The 14,226-nt window shown below is 32.6% G+C and overlaps 1 protein-coding gene and 1 long non-coding RNA gene across 4 annotated transcripts; both read right to left on the bottom strand.

Moving 5' to 3' along the window:
- Positions 1-1,345: 1,345 nt before the first annotated feature.
- Positions 1,346-2,719, bottom strand: LOC133821090 (uncharacterized). Of its 2 annotated transcripts, XR_009887307.1 has the most exons (5): positions 2,625-2,673; positions 2,310-2,404; positions 2,155-2,222; positions 2,033-2,071; positions 1,348-1,464 (listed from the first exon to the last, which is right to left on the bottom strand). It is a non-coding gene; the product is annotated as an uncharacterized LOC133821090 (long non-coding RNA). The 2 variants fall into 2 exon arrangements; XR_009887306.1 differs by having other exon boundaries at positions 1,346-1,464; positions 2,310-2,719.
- A 6,391-nt stretch (positions 2,720-9,110) lies between these two features.
- LOC133822621 (NAC domain-containing protein 54) lies at positions 9,111-13,056 on the bottom strand. Of its 2 annotated transcripts, none has more exons than XM_062255016.1 (3): positions 12,679-13,056; positions 12,270-12,547; positions 9,111-9,932 (listed from the first exon to the last, which is right to left on the bottom strand). In XM_062255016.1, exons 1-3 carry the CDS (start codon positions 12,833-12,835, stop codon positions 9,555-9,557), a joined length of 813 nt encoding a protein of 270 aa, XP_062111000.1. In that variant the 5' UTR covers positions 12,836-13,056; the 3' UTR covers positions 9,111-9,554. The 2 variants fall into 2 exon arrangements, with proteins under 2 accessions (XP_062111000.1, XP_062111001.1); XM_062255017.1 differs by having other exon boundaries at positions 9,112-9,917; positions 12,679-13,054.
- Between the last annotated feature and the right edge of the window lie 1,170 nt (positions 13,057-14,226).

The following is a 14,226-nucleotide window of genomic DNA, read 5'->3' as shown; positions in this document are numbered from 1 at the left end:
GCACCCCGCTGACAGTAAGGCATGGATGCACCTTGATGAGCTGTACCCATCTTTCGCAGCCGAACCTCGAAATGTTAGGCTTGGGTTGGCTACAAATGGTTTCAATCCTTTAGGGAACATGAGCAACTCTTACAGAATGTGGCCTGTGATACTTGTCCCATACAACTTGCCGCTGTGGAAGTGCATGAAACCACAGTCATTAATGTTGTCTATTCTAATTCCAGGTCCTTCTTCACCTGGAAAAGATATCGATGTCTATATGAGACCTTTGCTTGACGAGTTGAAGGAGTTATGGGTAAATGTGTCGAGACACGAGATGCATACAATAGTACCTTGTTCAATATGCATGCAGCAATCTTGTGGACCATTAACGACTACCCAGTTTATGCTATGATGTCTTGGTGGAGCACAAAAGGGTACAAGGCATGCCCCACATGCAATGAAGAAACTCCCTCTGTAGGGATTAGAAGTAAAATTGCATACATTGGCCATAGAAGGTTTCTTGATATGGATCATGAATGGAGGAGCAAACAAGCACTATTCGACAGTAACAAGGAACTCAGGCCACCACCGAAAGATTACTCCGGTGATGATGTGTTGAAGCAATTAGAGAATTTTCAGATTAGACATCCTGGGAAACACAAAAATTTTGGTGGTGTGAAACGCAAAAGGGCTCCGATTGAACTTAATTGGTCGAAGAAGAGCATATTTTTTTAGCTTGATTATTGGAAGGAATTATTGCTGAGGCATAACTTGGACGTAATGCACATTGAGAAGAATGTTTGCGACAGTGTCTTGGGAACTTTGTTGAACTTAGAGGGAAAATCTAAAGACACTGACAAGGCAAGACTTGATCTATCAGACATGAAAATTAGGGAAAAACTTCACCTCCGCAAAGAGGGAAACAAGTGGAATGTCATTTCAATTACTTAAGACTAAATTAATAAATGTCATTTTACTTTATTAATAAAATGCAATTTAAACGTTCTTCCACATACTTTATAACATAGTTTGCCTTGACCATATTAAAGTAGAGAAGAATCATTTTAGCCACTTTAGACAAAAAAAAAATCACCACATTCAACAACATACTATTAACACAACAAGAAATCAAGCAAGCATGGCACAAAAACTTGACTTAAGTCATATCATTATACATTATGAAGCAAACATCTAACCAGGTTGTAAGCAAAGACATGTCAACCAAATATTATGCTCAATGCAGTCTTACAAACATAAGAAAACTTTTTTGCATCATCTAAGTAGTGCCATTTTAATTTATAAATTATAATGACTATTCATGAGCATAGCAACAACATTGGCAGCTGAAATCCATCAAGTTGCAGCTAGCTTGACATCCTTACCATGTATTTAGCATCAATAAAAGGATCATTCACTGCCACCACGTCAATATCATCCCTGAATATTGCTACTCGTAAAACCATCTTCCAATCCGACCAAAACCTATATGAGCCAAGCATTGAAAAAGTAAGGAATTAATCAACTTTACCATTCTTCTTTCAAAGAGAATCACTTGGCTCACAAATTTCTTTAAACCCTAAGGTCCTTCATTTAATAAAACACATATTAAATATAAATATATATATATCTAGCATCCAAGAACAATATTGATACATGAAGCTATACTCTTTTACATGTCAGAATATTAAACTCACCCAAACTAAAAGGGATTTAAAAAGTGACATAAAGGAAACAAAATCCAAACTATAGACTACTTCTAATTTGAAAGCAACAAATAAACATAAATATATAAATGTAACATAGAAACTAAGTTGAATAAAAGTAAATAATTTTCCAGTATGAAAACACACATCAACTCTTGCAAGATTTTCAACTATACCTTGACCTATTAAAACAAAAACTATTGAAGGCCAAAACTGATCAAACATTGACCAATGCACAAAAGTTTGCATCTCTAAAAAGAATGATAAAAACATTAACCACACCAAACAATGGAATGTACAATCATTATTAAGTCCTCATTTCAAACTAGGAGCTGTGATGAACTTACCATTGATCCCAACCTTTGACTTCCCACCGGTCTTCAATTCTAAACAAAATAAATTATGAGTGAGCATCAAATATTATAATTTCAAAATTCACACTACAATGTATGAAGTGTCTAGTCCTTACTCTGAACAGTTGGTGGCAATTTAGTGGTCGTTGCTTTAATGGGTAGGACTCTCTTGACATTGCATCCCCTGAACAATGTGTCATCTTCTTGGGTCAATTATAAGAACAAAAAATATGCTTAAACCCATAAAAATTTATATACTACGTTACTCAACTGTAAAACAGATGATCCGCTTGGAACAGCAGAGCCAAATACACTTGACTGAAATCTTGCAGAGTTTGGGCTGCGATTGAAACTAATGCACGATGTCTGAAAAACAGAAGGAAAATATTAACAATATATATTTATATGTATGAGTGTATATGTGTGTGAGATAAAAAGATCTTATAAAGTCAAAACAAATAAATGTTGAAAACATTAAATATGGAAATCAAGCAAACCCCAAATATAAACAAACTAATAAAAAGGTTTATCTAATATACTCACTCCGCAGAAAAGAACAAAAACATTTTAATGAGAGAAATTATACCAAATGCAAAATTTATGTGTTGAAAAAAAATTGACTCTTTTGTGCAGCCATTCCTCACTTAAAGCTTTGTATAGCATAGCCATCCTGCAGTTAAAAAGTCCCGTGAGCATGAAAATAATTAAATAAGCTAATGTGTTATGGTGAAACATATTGAATGAAACTGAATATTAGAAATGTATAGTTTCTTGTTGTTTTCCAATTTACATCTCTCTTCCAGCTATTTAGATGCATGGTTTTTGGGAATGGTTACTAAACTAGCACATGCAGAAAAATGAATCAGTTAAGAGAATTCATATTAGTTTGAAGGAGTTCATTTGATTTCAGAACTGAGTAGACTAGAGATCATTATACTCTCGACCTGACATTCAAACAGATCTTTGCAGAACAATACCTGCTCTTCTCTCGAGATAGTATATCGTTCAGCACATATCTCTGCACAAACTCCCATTCCAAAATCACTATAGACATCCCACAGGCCATCTTTAAGCATGCCATCAATAATTTATTCATGTCCTAATCAAGATCCTTTTCTAAAAACAGAATGCAAGTTAGACTGGTTTATGGAGACTTTCTTGCAATAAATTGATACAGAAGAGTTTGTCAAACACATACAATAAACTTAAAAATCTCGTCATAAAGGTAAATGAAAGGGTTTAGATAAATGTACAATAAAAAAATTTATTAAAGCAAGTCTTGCTTGTTGAATCAAAAACCACTAATACCATATAAACATACTTTTCAATCAAGTGAAGCTGCAATAGATCCAAGACTCATGTACGGTCCATTTGAGTTGTTAATAATTAATTTCCATACATGACCAAGTTGAGCACATTGAACCATTTCGTAACTAGACTAGAGTTAAATATTAAGTTTCAAATTTTTCCAGTTCCAGAAGCAAAATGGTCTGACCTTACATCTGGAAGGTACTTAGGAGTATTAGACATACTCTCCATTCCACCAGCCAATCATGAGCTCCTCAAGCTTCGGCCAGTCCATAGGTGAGACCTGAATACACTCCACCAGCCAGTCTTGCCATATACATATATATATATATGTATAAGCAAGAACACAAACAGAGTGAGTTTTAAATGGTTTTCAAGTAATTAAGAACATTGAGCTAATGAAGCTGCTCTCACATTCACCCCATTGTAATGATTCTTTTCCTATGCTCTTTACCTGGCAAAGTGCAGAATTATTAACACTTACTAGTTTATATTAATAAGAAGATTAATGGAATATTAATAATATTTATGAGTATAAATATACAAAGGACTCACCATGGCTTCAAGAGAATTTCTGTTGGTTTCACCTGAAAAGCTCAGAGTATCACCATCAAGAATAGTTGGTAATATTAGTAGCTTATTTTTATTGTTATATCTATCAATATGTTGATATGTATATATAACATACATCCAAAGCCCAAAATAGCAGTTCTCTGTAAGGCATCTCTTTTTGCAGCTAATGGGTTTGAAATTTAAAAATTATGAGAAACAATAGCCCCCAATAGTACAGAAGCTACAACTGCGCAGCTAATACAATGCCCCAAGTACCTAGCAAGAAAGAAAATCGGAAACAGGTTACAAAAACTAAACCAAAACCAAGAGAGCATTAATTTGGAAAAATCTAACAGGCAATTACAAACCAGTAATGGACTCCAAAGAAAATGAGATTGCTTACCCAAAAGTAAAAGAATTCCAAGGCAGAAAAATGGTTGTCGGGGTTTAGACAAATGACCATAGGACCGTGTGAATGACTGAATATTCCTTGGTAGCTGAATTCTTCCCAAAGGCAGTGAATTTATCTTGCTAAGAATCTGAAGGACTTGTTCTTTGTTCAGAAAAAGAGAGCAACTCATAGTTTTGCCACCGCTTTTCTCTATGTAAAAAACGCAGCATACGAATTCAGCACAATATCAATGAGAATTTAGAACACAAAACACGGAAAACCCTTAGAGCATGATTGTTTACCTTGTGTGCGAGCCACAGCAGCCAACAAGTTAAAGATATCCAAGTGTCCATTAATTTTATTGTCTCGATCTCCAGGGAGCACAAGTCTCGAGCTGACATCGTCTGGTTGAGTTTTCCTCCTACGCCGATTATGCCCAGCAAGCCTCCTTCTACAACTCCGCTTGCCCTCGTCAAACTCAAAAAGGGGATGAAACCTGCAAAGAGCAAGCAAGAAGATGATGAACCTCGCCGTTCTAAACAACAAAAATCTACAGCAAAAATTAAAAGAAAAAAAATTGAGATTTGAAATTTGCATAAACCTGCTACACTGCTGGAAAAATCTCTGCATCTGGTTGGCAACATGGGATAGGTGGTGGTGCTACCGAGAGAGCCAGAGCGAACCCTCTTATTGGGTCTGGATCCAGGGTCATCCCCACAAGTGAAGTCGCCCCCCAGATTAAGGCGGAGAGTGGCATCGGTTATCTCGGGGGTTTTCTTCTTCAAGTTAAAAGGAGTTGCAGGGAGTTCTTCCGTCTTGGCAGCGTTGACGGCGGAGAGGCTGCAGAGTCAAGGGGCTTGGCAAGGAATCTAACCGTGTCCCGGTCCCAGACCTTAGGGTTCCAGTTATCAACGGGATTGGTGTTTGTGAACCGCTGCTGGTAATTAGGGGCCGGATAAGGGAGATCGCATTTTGAGAGAGATGAGCACAGGATCATTCTTCCCAAAAAATTATTTTACTGTAATTAAAAAAGGAAGAAAAAAAATACCGCCTTATAATTTAGCGGGCTCCCAAAAGTTTTACCGCTTTTTTCTTTTTTACTTTGCCACCTACCATAATATTTTTTCAGAAGTCTTATATTCATGTGTTATGAAAATGGGTATTTGGTGTAGTGATACATAATTTGAATTAGTTAATTAATGAATATTTTAATGTAGAATGGATAAACCAAGTAATGACACAGGTGGTGGCTCCAAGAGGGGCAGGGGAGCTTATTACGGTGCCAATATCGAGAAGGAGCTGGCCACCAAAAAAGTTAGCCATCTGAAAGTAGAGTTTGACGCACAAGGTGGAAAAGCTATTAAAACGTATGGCAAGTGGTTCAACAATTCCATGGCTCGTTATTTGCGTAACATCCTACGCCCCAACTACACTAGCTTGGGAACAAGTAAAACCAGCTGATATCCAAGTTATTCGACAGAGGCTATCTGTAAGCATTTTTTAAACCTTTAATAACTCACTATTAAAGATTTTGTCTATCTTCATAATATTTTATCAAATTCCAAATTTAATTGTGATTTTAGGAAAAATTCATTTATCCACAAGATAATCCAATATTCAACGATGCCATGGTAAGACAAATGCAAAAACATCTGACTGATTGGCGCCACACGATGAAGAAACACTAGGTAGAGGTTGGAGGAGAGGTGGACAACGAGAGAGTGAAGTCAAAACCTTTTGGGTCGATTACTTCTTTGGATTGAGCAATTTTATGCGATTTTTGGGCTTCTGATTCTCAGCAGGTATGCCGTAGATTTTATATTAATTTTTAATTATAAAATTACAATCTAGATTAATGAGTATTATTTTCTGTTTGAAGTGTATATCGAAGAAAAATAAAGAAGCTCGAGCAAAAATGACCATACCAGAAGGACACGGTTCCAAATCCATTGTTGTCTATGTTTATGATCACGTAAATTATAATAACATATATCCTTACGTTTACGAAAATATTATAAAGGTCACAATGTTTAAATAATTTACTTTTTTAGATGGACCCGTCTACTGGCGAGCTTTCGAGCATGATCAACACATTCGAGCACCTCCACAAGAAGAAAGATAAGTGGATTAGTGATGTAGCGGTGACAAAACATATAAGTTGCATAACCTTAACTAATTTATGATCATTTAACTTTAAAAAAAATTAGTAAATAATTAATAAATATTAATTATTAATTGGTTGGTGTCAATTAGTAATTATTTATTAATTATTAATTAAATTTTTAACAATTAAATCTTTATAATCTATGTGCCAATATTTTTGTGATTAATGATTGTGGACTAAGATAAAAAAAAAAATGTAACTAATGTTGTCCCTGTATCAGGGAGCTTGTGGGCTAAAGTAAATTTGGTCATGAAAATCCATATCTAAATAAAAAAAATATGCAAATATAGTTGATGTATATGTTTAGAGACGTAAATTCCCCATTAATGGAGTTAACTATACTTACTGTATATATCAACAACATCTTCATGATTTTGATTTAGATATGGATTTTCATGACCAAATTACTTTAGCTCACTTGCTCCCTGATACAGGAACAAAATTAATTACATTCTTTTTCAATCACTGGTATGCAGTCATATAAAGTTATATTTTATATGTTGTTATATTAAAAATTTATAAGTTAGGTTTTCAAATAATGTTATATTGGAATTCGAGATACGTGCTTTTTATTGTGCAAACTGAGATGACTGAGCGTCGAGCATCCAGAGTACGGCCCATGTATCATCTGTTGCTTCTTGTGTCAGCGATAATGTCGACGGTCAGTTCCTGCCTGATATGGATATTGTCACGGATGTCCTTGGACCCCACTCGCGTTATAAGAAAGGGTTTGGGGGGTTGCCTAGGTTGAAGGCAATTGGCGCAAAGAGGGCAGCATCTTCGTTAACTTCTCAAATGTCCGGGCAATTGCCACTTGAAGTGGACACCATTTTGGAGTAAACTCAGGACATTATGCTAGAAAATCATAACCTAAAGAAGTATACGACTAAACTTAAGAGTCGTCAACGGCATCAAGATGTCCTCTTCAGTGCTTTGTTGAAGCAGGTTGGTGTATTGGCTCCTGGTTTTACTGTCGACTTACCAGAACAGGATCCGGACAAGGACGATGATGCTCACGGGGACGGGGATGATGAGGTGGACAGTACTCATTTGTAGAACTTTTTATTTATTTATTTAAAGTTTAATTTATTAGAGATTTAATTTACTAAACTACTTTTATATTTTCATGTTTGGTGGAGACAATAAATATTAATAGTTGTAATTTTTTTATTTATTTATAAAATTTTAATTTTAATTTTATTTGTAATTATATAATATTACTAAAAAATTAAATAATTATTAATATATTAAAATTGAAATTTACTAATTAATATTAATATATTGAAAATAAAATTAGTAATATTATCAAAAAAATTATTTAAAAAAATACTTTTACCAGCGCAAAATTACGTTGGCAAAAGTCTTAACCTTTACCGGCGCAAAAATGCATCACTACATATATCCACTTTTACCAGCGCAAAAACGCGCCACTAAAAGACACATCTTTTGCCGGCGCAATTTTGAGCCACTAAAAGAATAATATTTTGCCGACGCAATTTTGCGCCACTAAAAGTGTTTTCCACAATAACGCGACAAATTTTTTTACCGGCGTATCGTTATTTTTCCCAGCGCATTTTTTCGTCGCCAAAAAATACAATTGCTGTCGCATTACGTTTTGCGTCGGCAAAAGTGCCATTATCAACGGGGGTACGTCGTGGATTTTTTCCGATGAAAAATTGTGTCGACAAAACCTACCTAACTTTTGTCAGCGCAATACATGACTTTGCCGGCGCAAATTTGCGCTGGCAAAAGTCTGGTTTTTTGTAGTGTTGAGAAGCAAAATCAGAAACTTAAGAGTTGTTAGCGGCGTTAGGATCTCTTACTCAGTGTTTTGTTGAAGCATATAGGCACTATGACTCTTGAATTTACTATGGACTTGACAGAAGAGGATCCTGAAGATGACGATGATGATTGTGTAGCTGACGAGGGTGGTGATGATAAGGACAGAACCCGCTTGTAGAACTTTTTTTCATTATTTGTAGTTTATATTATTAGAGACAATGTTATTTGTTTTAATTTACTAAACTATTTTAATATTTTTTTAGTACAAATTAATTTTTATTCTATTTTTAATTAATATAATTACTAAATGAATTAAAAATAAATATTTAATATTAATATAGATTAAAATTAAAATTATTAAATATAATTTATTTTAATTTTAAAAAAATATTACTTTTTCCCAGCATAAAATTATGTCGGCAAAAGACTTCGTCGGTAAAAATAAATAACATTTTTCCAGCGCAAATTTGTGCCGCTAAAAGTCTTTGTCTTTGTCAGCGCCATTTTTACAGGGCTAAAAGTCTAACTTTTGCCGGCTTAATTTTGCATTGACAAAGGCTAAGATTTTTGCTATTGCAAATTTACACCGCCAAAAGTGTTTGAAAAGTTGCGTTTTTTGTAGTGTGCTTTGCCCCGTTATTCTTCATGTAATAATTATTTGCTAATGTGTGTTTGACAAGCCAAGTAGTAAAAACAAAGTATGGAAATGGGACAGAGAAAACTGAAGATTATATATATATATATATATATTGATTGACAATCAAACGAACTGTGAAAACAAGAATTAAAAGTGTAAATATATATAGAGAGAGAATATACACATACATAGTACATAATCAAGAATGTTAATAATGACAGTATATTAATTAATTATATCATATGTTCGACAATTGAAAATAATAATAACACCCAAATCACCTCCAAACCAATAATCAAGGAAACCGATATCAAAACCTATAGAGCCATATACATAATTCAGTAAATTTGAATCTATAGAAGCCATAATCATCAAACCAAACCAAACCAAACCAAGAGAATTAACTACAAACCCCACATGAGATCAAATTAGAGAGAGAGATCATATTTAATCTACAAATTACAAATTAACAAAACATATATATAATTTATCAAGAGATCTTATACATTTCTTCCTTCTTCCCTTTTCTCTTCCACGTGTACTGATCAGAAACATACGTACAGTGTATCTTATTATTCAAGAAAAATAGCAAAAATCCACCCCAGAATTGTATTATTTACGTCCAATAATATTAATAATAATTAATAGTAATAGTAATAGTAATAGTAATAGTAATAATTAGCTAGTGTGTGAAAGTGAGATGACGAGAGACATCGTCAGCTCCCATAAAAGCAGTAGAAGTAGTAGTGGTTGTGTTAGACTGACACCAAGAATCGTCGTCGGTGATGAACTGCATCCACGAATCGTCTTTATCGTCGTCCTGGTCGACGCACGAGGACGACGCCATGGGAATGTCGGGCGACATGGTGTCCGATTCGTTGATTAAGGCGCCATGTGAGTGTGAATTATGTGATGTTGAGCTCTCCATTAGTGAGATATTATTATTAGTATTAGTACTGTTGTTATTGCATTGTGCTAGTTGTTGTTCTTCTACTTCCGAGCATATCCCGTTCTTCTTGAACACCCGGCACAATGCGTACGAATCCTGCATTTTATATGCCTATATGTATGTCACTAAATATACTTCATTAATATTTCTTAAAAGATATTAGACCAAATAAATGCATTAATTTCTATATCCAATCAATACGGTACCAATGCATGTTGAAAGGAAAGATGGGTCATCGTCTAATATTATATAATATGGTACATTAATTTGAAGATTATTGATGTAATTTAATATGGAGTATCTTCACAAATTTAAATTTAAAATAGAATATATATATAGATATAATTTTATATTAAATTGTGCTAAATCATTCTATACGACATTATATATATTTATGGTGTTGGAACCCTAAAGTGCCTCATAAATAAAAGTTATAACACATATGTATGTATGTGTGGTAATATTTTATGTATCAATTATGAATCACTTTATACAATGTTTTTGTGTATATATATATATGATTACTTTATATATAAAAAAATTTAATTATATGTTAAAAAGATAAAATCATTCATAAAAATTGTTAATTTATTGGCTGGTAGTATAGATCGTCAAAATGGGTCAATTATTGGGGCTGAATCAATTGCAGTTCAATGTGATCTTGATACATTGAAAAAGCTGATGAACAATGATCAAACTAGCTAGGTGACAAAAAATATATATATTTGGCTTATTATACTAGAGGAATAGAGGACTGGGAATAAAGTAAAAAGTAACACCTAGCTTCTTAACACCCTAAAAGTGATGCGAAGCTAGCCCCATCTTCTTTTTTGTGCTGAAGATATACCTAAACTAACCAAAGAATCTCTATACATACAATATATATATAGTTCTACATCAGAAAAAACAATACATAAATATCATTAATTATAAATTTTTAGTAAGATGTATTCATATTATATGGATGATGAATGGTACTTTTGTCTTATTACAGAAAAAGGCAGAGAGATCGATGGTAGCTAATAACACTCAAGAGATCTAACACTAGTACAAGCAACGAATATGGAACAAATTTATTCTTTTATTATGAATAAAAAATCATGTAAACAAATGTTTGTATAAAGTTTAGACAATTAATTATATTTTCTTAAAAATAAAATGATAGTGACAAATAGAAACAGAATCCTAATTAATCACACTAATACGTACGTACAACTTTTAATCAGAAAATTAGAACTTTTTTCTCTAATAATTATTTGATACCATCCTTGTATATATGTCTATAGCTTAACCAATGCAGTACTAAGTAACTTATAGTAAAGTCTTTATTAATTAAATAAAATACTTCCTTTGCCATTGTAATTAAAATTATTTTATGAAAAGTAAAATTGTTACCTTCCATTATATGTGCATTATGTTCTACCAACAAGTTATTATTTGACATATATATATATATATATAAAGGAACAAATATATTATGACTTATTAATATAAGACCCTTTTTTAAAAATAAAAAATAAAAGAAATTGTGCCCTTAAGATGATTGAAAAGATTATATATAGTGAAAAACAAAATAAAGGACAAAGGAAATGCTTTTATCTTTCGCTTAATTAGTTTCTGCCTTATTAGCTAGCCTGTGGTTGAAGTTTATATTTATAACCTTTATGCTTTCCAAGTCAAATGGTGACACGTGTCATAATTTTACAATTAAAAATGTAAAGTGCTAAAGCGTAAAGAGTGATTGCTATTTTAGTATATTTACAAAAAAAATCTTATATGTAGTGAGTTGTGTTTATATAATAGATCAAATCTAAAAGAAAAAAAGAAAATCTTCAAAATGAGAGATTAACGTACCACACGCATATAATAATGAATCAATGATATTCAGCAAAAAGAAAAAGTATATAATTATATATGTAATGATGAGTTAAGTTTTTTTCGATGTATAAGGGGGGGGGGGGGGGGGGGGTTCTTAGATTTTTCTTAATGATTACGAAAAAATAATAATCAACAAAATTATATAGTCTAAAATCAATATAGTCTAAAAAAACAAAAAAAACTAATATAGTCTAAAATCAACAAATGAGCGCAGAAAAAACTACATAGATAAACTAATTCCTATTAAAAAGTTTAGTCGAGACAGTATATTGCTTTGGGAAATAATCAAATTAAAAAGAAAATCAAACTCGAAGCAATGGTTGGACGAAAAATAGATGAAGATTAATGACTGTTAAATTTATAAAAAGGAACAAAATTATATGAGATGCACGAATTAAGCAAATAAAATATGTTTTCTTTGTTATAATTAACCTCTGTTTAGTTTTTACTATTATATATGTACGTGCGTAGTTCAATAATTCAAACAATAATGTGAATGTGATGCATGTAGAAAAATGAAGTAATAATGCAAGGGGTACAATATATACAAAGAAAGAGGTATGTGTGTACCTGAATTCCAGAGCTATCTTCAGAGTCTTTGTCATCAAGTCGATACTCATGCATGACCCAATCGGTCCTAATCCCCTGCGGCGCACGCCCACGGTAGTAAACCAACGTCTTCTTCATCCCTATAGCCCGATTCTGACTCGTCACTCTCCGGTCTTTCCCCGTGGACTTCCAGTACCCAGCTCTCGTCGCTCTATTCGTTCTGAACCCATTAGGGTATTTCCTGTCCCGTGGTCCGAAGAAGTACCACTCCGGATCTCTACTCGGCAAAAACGATTTTTCTGATAAAAATATATATATATATACATTTTTACATACATACCCAATCAAATATATATACATATATAATAAATTCATTTTCTTTCTTTCTTTCTTTATTTATTTCTAGAAGGAAAAGAAAAAGAAAAAGAACCTGCTAACTCCCATGGCTCGCATTTGTAGAGATCAACTTCAGGAATGATATCCAGCTCGATTTCTTGGCCGTTGATTTTCCTCTTGAGGTAGTAGTTGACGAGCTCCTCGTCCGTTGGATGGAACCGGAAACCGGGTGGTAATCCTACCGGAGACATTTATTGTGATGAATTATTGCAAGACTACTCTGATGATGATGATGATTTTTATATAGCTACAGCTCTAGATGTATATATATATATATGTACGTAGGAGTTGTAGTAAATATACTACTACTACGAACTAGCTAGAGCTATATAGTAACGAAAATGGAAGGTTTTTGTGACCAAATATTAATAATTAAGGTGTGTGATGTTATGGGGAGTATGATGATATAGTATGAAAAAAAGAGATTATAAGTGATAGTCCCTTATCTTTGGGCCATTTTTCACTTTCCCTTTTCCAGATTCTCAGACAAACGTTCCTCTCACTACACATCCCATGGCATACTCCTGATCTTCTCTGTTCCAAGATTTTTGTTTTTAATTAATATTATTGTGTTTTACAATTAAATAAATATATATATATATATAAACACTAATTATTATTTGTACAAATTATTTGATTATGTCTACTTTATGAATGTGACATCGACTCTATTTACAGACTGATGAAATATAATATTATATTATGCAAAGGTATATGGTCAATTTCTTGTAAAAAAAAAAAGGGGTTGGACAATATTTTGTTTTTTGATGTTGAGTTTACTTTTTACCACCAATCTCCACCGACCACGCATGTTATACAATTTTCCGTTTTGTTTTTTTTTTCTTTCCATTTTTGGAAATCAATTATATATTCAAGAGGGTGGGTACGTACATAATGCAGAAATTAATTCATTTTTATATTAATGGTAATGGTATATGTTATTAAGTGGGCTAAATTAAAAGAAATTTCATAGAGATCCAGCAGCTAGCTACATCTTCACATTATGATTCCAACACCTCCATTAATTCACAGACAAAATATATAATTAATATATACACAAGGATTTGAGTATGTAATAAATAGCCGCTTGAGGAAAAAAACATAGAAAATAATATACAAATAAGTTTTTTTCTTTGAAAAAGTATATATAAAACAATTGTCTTCAATTCTTCCATAGACACAAAATTTGCCCTTCGAAACCACATAAGATTGTCTTGAAAATGAATATATTGCATGTTCTAGACTTTTAAGTTGATTATAATTCTATTAAATTCACAATATCATTATATATGAATAAATGTATACACATTTCAAACTTTATAGAATATGAAAAATATATTATAAATAAAATTAAGTATGAGTAACATACATATATATAGAGAGAGTAGGTAGGTACGTATAAAGAGGTAGCTTAATTAAGTTGGTTAGAGACCATATAAATAAATTAATATTAGAGAAATTAGTGAAAATAATTATTTTTTAGTGATTTTGCACGATTTACTTTTGATAATTTTTTGCAAAATAACATTTGTCTAAAATTCGATCAGTTGTCTAAAATTTTCAACTGGATATTTGAATTTTT

This window comes from Humulus lupulus, chromosome 3, assembly GCF_963169125.1.
Source record: "Humulus lupulus chromosome 3, drHumLupu1.1, whole genome shotgun sequence".
NCBI classification, from domain to species: Eukaryota; Viridiplantae; Streptophyta; class Magnoliopsida; order Rosales; family Cannabaceae; genus Humulus; species Humulus lupulus.
This window is presented reverse-complemented; position numbering and strand designations above follow the sequence as displayed.

Bases quoted from the DNA above. Each gene is read 5' to 3' on its own strand.
- LOC133822621 (XM_062255016.1), bottom strand. From the start codon at position 12,835: ATGTCTCCGGTAGGATTACCACCCGGTTTCCGGTTCCATCCAACGGAC. The intron at 12,548-12,678 runs GTTCTTTTTCTT...TATTTTTATCAG, and splicing joins CGAGCCATGGGAGTTAGCAG to AAAAATCGTTTTTGCCGAGT. The intron at 9,933-12,269 runs GTACACACATAC...ACATACATATAG, and splicing joins AAGATAGCTCTGGAATTCAG to GCATATAAAATGCAGGATTC.